Source organism: Macrobrachium rosenbergii, chromosome 48 (genome assembly GCF_040412425.1).
Source record: "Macrobrachium rosenbergii isolate ZJJX-2024 chromosome 48, ASM4041242v1, whole genome shotgun sequence".
Lineage (NCBI taxonomy): Eukaryota > Metazoa > Arthropoda > Malacostraca > Decapoda > Palaemonidae > Macrobrachium > Macrobrachium rosenbergii.
The window spans coordinates 46,495,967-46,501,622 of NC_089788.1; the positions used below are offsets into that span (position 1 = coordinate 46,495,967).

Consider the following 5,656-nt stretch of genomic DNA (forward strand, 5'->3'; position numbering starts at 1 on the left):
TCGCTTAATATCAAATTCATGCTACCTCGAGAGTATCTCCGATGGAGAATTATCACTGAAGGGGAATTTATATAAGTGATAAATGAATAAGTACCACGGGGACGTGAACCCTTGACATGGACCCATTCAGCGACTCCAGTAGACGTTACCACCACGCCATCAAGAGAGGTATAAATCATTACCGAGCCTGCTGTACTGTTTTTTCCCTTCGGTGATAATTCTCCATTGGAGATACTCTCGAGGTAGCGTGGATTTGATATTAAGCGACATCTGTAGCTTTCTGATTGTATATAAATCACGGTGTGATAAAAAATTTCATAATAAGAGCTGCGTGTTCCAAACGTACCGACGAACTATCATGGCGGAGGTGGGTCATTGCCGAGGCTAAGTACAATTTCCCCACGACGGGAAAAACAGTACAGCAGACTCGGTAATGATTTATACCTCTCTTGATAGCGTGGTGGTAACGTCTACTGGAGTCGCTGAATGGATCCATGTCAAGGGTTCGCGTCCCGGTGGTACTTATTCATTTATCACTTATATAAATTCCCCTTCGGTGATAATTCTCCATCGGAGATACTCTCGAGGTAGCGTGAATTTGATATTAAGCGACATTTGTAGCTTCAAGATTGTATATAAATCACAGTGTGATAAAAAAACTTCATATATATATATATATATATATATATATATATATATATATATATATATATATATATATATATATTTCTTCTTTCTCTGCATTTTTTCCCAATTCTATGTTGGGTCGATGTTTCTGCAGCTTTCTTCCACTTGGCTTGGTCAAACACATCGTCCTCTGACAACTGTTTGTCACTCAGATGTATATATATATATATATATATATATATATATATATATATATATATATATATATATATATATATATATATATATATATATATATATATATATATATATATATATATATATATATAACTTAACCTTCACTTTGTTTTGGGAGCACTCTAAAGAATTGTGTAATGCAGGTTAGGTTAGGTTAGCTTAGGTCTGCAAATGCATCTGTTTTATAGGCAAATGTATATGTTTTGTAGGTAAATGTATCTGTATCTGTTTTATAGGCAAAAAAATATATCTACTATGTAGGCAGGTATATGTACTGTTTAGGCAAATGTATATGTTTTGTACGCAAATGCTTCTGTTTTATAGGCAAATGTACATGTCTTGTAGGTAAATGTATCTGTTTTGTTGGCAAATGCATGTTCTGTAGGTGAATGTATTTGTTTTGTAGGCAAATGTGTGTGATTTTTAAGCAAATGTATGTGTTTTGCAGACAAAATGTATTTGTTTTGTAGACAAAAGTATGTGTTTTGTAGACAAAATGTATGTTTTGTAGGCAAATGTATGTTTTATGGGTAATTGTATATGTTTTGTAGGCAAATGTATGTGTTTTGTAGACAAAATGTATGTTTTGTAGGCAAATGTATGTTTTATGGGTAATTGTATATGTTTTGTAGGCAAATGTATGTGTTTTGTCGGCAAATATATCTATTTTTTAGGTAAATGTATATGTTTTATAGTTTTTATATGGTATAAATTTCTCTTCCTTGCGAGGTATGTCATTTCCGTTTGCGCACTTTTATTTGTCCAGTTCTGTTTCCGATTTTTTTCATTGCGTATATTGACAAAGAAGTTTAGGAAAACGTATAATATTATGAAACAATAAATAAGAAGTTTCAAAGTATATGGAAAAGCTTTTATGAGGCAGACGAGGATGTTAAAAACAGATGGAAAAATCAACAGAGGGGTAATGTGAAGGATGGCATGGATGCATGGTTTGGAAGAAATGGCAAAAAAACAATTGAACATTTTAATGATTGAAGCAAAACATGTTTTGGAATACAGTAGAGTGCTTAATTCGGTGTAAAAGGGAGTATGAGACAAGGGCATTTGGATATTGATGGCTACCTGTTATCTACAGGGGTGGAGTGCTGCGAGAAATTAAATAAAGTATATTTGGTATACAGCAGGTACAAAGTAGTTGGATAAGCAATGAGTCGTGGATGGATTTTGGAATGTTCACCCGCCTTTATTACGTTATATCATCAAGAGATGATGATTTCTTCATTGATTTTACTAAGGACATGTCGCACTTTGTTAAACAATCGTACACGGTAAGCCTTCTTCTCTTCCTCCAGGGAGTCATTCAACATATCATCTTCATCATCTATGGCATCTGAAGGATTCGGCGATGGAGTGTCGGGAAAGAGAAAAGAATAATATAATAATTCAAAAAAATAATAAGTTAAATACGTATTATCACCTTTATTGTTTCATCGTTATTGTTATCATTATTACTATCATTATTATTATTAACTACTAATAACGAAGTGTATAAATACTCACTGTTACAGACGAAATCGACTTGCTTCTCCATCAGGACACTGTCAGAACTTGAGCACTTTCCACAGTAGCAGTGGGACACTTAAAGATCTTCCACGAACTTCCTTCGCCGGCTTTTTATTGGCATTGGAAAGCGGGGTGGGGGTTGGAGGGGCGTTAGAGGGAAGTTAGTGGGTGTATGGTTAAGAACTTGTTATGAAACAATAAAATAAAAAGTTTAAAGTACAGTATATGGAAAAAACTTTTATGGGGCATACGGAGATGTTTAAAAAAAAACAAAGGAACCAATCAACAAAGGGGTAATGTAAAGGATGCTATGGATGCATGGTTTGGAAGAAAAGATGAAAAAAAAACTGTTAAACATTTTAATGATTATAAAGCGGAACGTGTTTTAGAATACAGGAGAGTACTTAACTCGGTATGGAAAGGAGTCTCAAACGAGGGCATTTTTGAAATATTGATGGCTGCCTATTATCTACGGGGATGCAGTTCTGCAAGAACTTAATGAAGTATATTTAGTACAGGTCCTATAAAGTAGTAGGATAAGTTGACACGTCATGGATGGATTTTCGAATGTTTCGAGTTCAAAGTTAATATACGACCAGTTGGTTAAAAAAAAAAAAAAAGCTTGAAAGTGATAGCGAGAGAAGAAACTTGACAATAACCTTGACCGGGAGTGAGTTTACGGTCATAAATGTTAATCTGTTAATACCGCTCTCCTTACTTAAAAAAGTACTGTCAATCTGAAACTCTTCGAAAGAGTAGCGAATAATTAACGCCGAAAAAAAATAGTTGAAAAGAAACAGTCGGTGAAATGAATAAATATGGAAAAGAGTGAGTTGGAAAAGCAGAAAAAAAGAGACTGTATTTGTGCGAATGTTTTACGTAGCTAAAAGAAATAGTTGGTGGCATAATGTCTGGTGGGCGTAATGTCAAGTAGGCAAACTATCGTTAGGCATAATGTCCGGTAAGCAAACTATCTATAGGTATAATGTCTGGAAGGCGTAATGTCCAGTAGTCAAACTATCCGTAGGTATAATGTCCGGTAGGTGTAATGTCCAATAGACAAACTATCTATAGGCATAACGTACGGTAGGTGTAATGTCCAGTAGGCAAACTATCCGTAGGCATAATGTCCAGTAGGTGCAATGTCCAGTAGGTGTAATGTCCAGTAGGCAAACTAGCCATAGGCATAATGTCCAGTAGGTGTAATGTCCAGTAGGCAAACTATCCGTAGGCATAATGTCCGATAGGCATAATGTCCGGTAGGCAAACTATCTGTAGGCATAATGTCCAGTAGGCTTAATGTCTAGCAGGCAAACTATCTGTAGGCATAATGTCCAGTAGGCTTAATGTCTAAGTAGGCAAACTATCTGTAGGCGTAATGTTCAGTAGGCGTAATGTCCAGTAGGCAAACGATCCGTAGACACAATGTCAAGTAGGCATACGTTAACAGGAATTCTAGCGGGTTGTATGGGCCACTATTATTTTAAGTTATCATGAACCTATTCGACATGCTTTTCAATAACTTTGTAATCGCGTTTAAATACAAGGTAACATTCTCAGAAACAATTGACTCGAATTTCAGTTTCTATATTAAAATCAAAGATGCGGCCGAAGTTTTGGTTGTTTCGAAACAAGGGGAAAAAAATCGCGGGTAAAAAACGCTATTAATTCTGAATTTTATTCACGAGGATTTATTTTCTTTTTCCTTTTCTTAATATAAATATACCCTGCTTTTTTCTTATCTTATTCTTCCTTTTATGAGGATAAAGAAAAAGATTCATACACTTTTTATGTACACAAATGATTGGAAAGGAGGGGGATGGTGTGTATGTTTAAATATATATATTTCACAAGTATGATTATATTCATGTATGAAAATACCATAATCTTCTTCATGCATCGTTTATAGTGCAGCAGATAAGTAGAAAAATGCTTCAGTTTGTGATACAAGCATTAAATTTAGCGCAGGTGCACATTTTAACCCCCTCTTTTGAAAAATCTGGGTGTTCAAGCAAAATTTCAATATGGCCGCTAGTTGTTTCGATTTCTGAAACTTTGCGTAAATCATTGTTGAAATAAATACATCAATCATTATTCAGATAATGTCTTCCTGGATAGAAGAGTTAATTGAAGATATCACCAGAGCTCCTACTACTATATTTAACATTGTGATAAAGATGACGTACAAAATGGCCGCCATGTAATATTTTGCTTGATAACTCTGCAACCAAGAAAGATAGAGACGTGATATTTTTATTTGTGCTTACATTTATGAGGCCAGAGAATCTGTTTCTATCATTTCTGTAGGGCTGTTATCAATATTACATCTTGCAAAGGGACCCCTTAATGTCCTGAAAAGTATACAAGCACAAGACAATAGTGGAGTATGATAACAAAGTATCTATGTTCCGAGCATGTCTCAATGTCTTTTTTTAACCCCAAAATGAACGGAAGATTTTAAAGATGCATGGTGTCACTCTTTAGTGTGACAAAATTCTCATTCAGATGTATCTGAAGCATCATTGGCAGCATCATAGTTACACCTCACATTATAATTACACCTCATATTTGAAGCCTCACAAAGATGTGCATGTAAGCCAAAGCCTGTAGCATGTGCACCTACAATGGCAACTAGACTTGCAGCCACACTTTGTAAGCTGTTCACAACTCTTTGCAATGGGGAGCTGGCTGTCCTGAAGACTTTCCAGTCTTCGCCAATCTTTTCCCAACCCCAGTCAGCTTGACTCTGTGCTTCTGGCTGACACAGAATTGCCTGATCCTATACACAACCTGCTGTGACTTTATGTCTGCTCCATGTTCGACCATACTAGTGATCTGGAGCAGACGTTGAGGTATGGCATCATTGATGCATCCTTCACCAAAGGTGCTGTCAAACCTGAACAGATGATCCAGAATATACTTCCTCAGTATCTTTGCTGCTTTAGCATTCACAAGTATCTGAGTAGTCAGATGCCTGAGATAGGGCTAAAGCTACATCTTTCTGCAGGGCAAGTAGCACACCTCTTAATTTCTTTTGTGCTTCTAATTCAGGGATTCTGCTAACAATTTGTCCTTTAATCTTGTTGTATTTACAGTGGGTGAGACAATGCCCAATTGTTCCAGGCACTGGTGGTATAATTGGGATATGTCTGCAAGAGGAAATATGGCAGTACTATCCAAACTCAAGCTGGATATAATTAACCAACTCTGATAGAATCAGTGGATTTACATCTGGTTCTTCACTGTAACATTGTTCTTTCTCAATATT

The 5,656-nt window shown here is 35.9% G+C and overlaps 1 protein-coding gene across 1 annotated transcript in view; it reads right to left on the bottom strand.

Moving 5' to 3' along the window:
- Positions 1 to 5,049: 5,049 nt before the first annotated feature.
- The window catches only part of LOC136831078 (uncharacterized), a 6,336-nt gene continuing 5,729 nt past the window's right edge, over positions 5,050 to 5,656 (bottom strand). The window contains exon 2 of the mRNA XM_067091025.1: positions 5,050 to 5,346. Within this exon, the coding sequence (XP_066947126.1) occupies positions 5,050 to 5,346 (297 nt within the window). The remainder of the gene's footprint in view (positions 5,347 to 5,656) is intronic.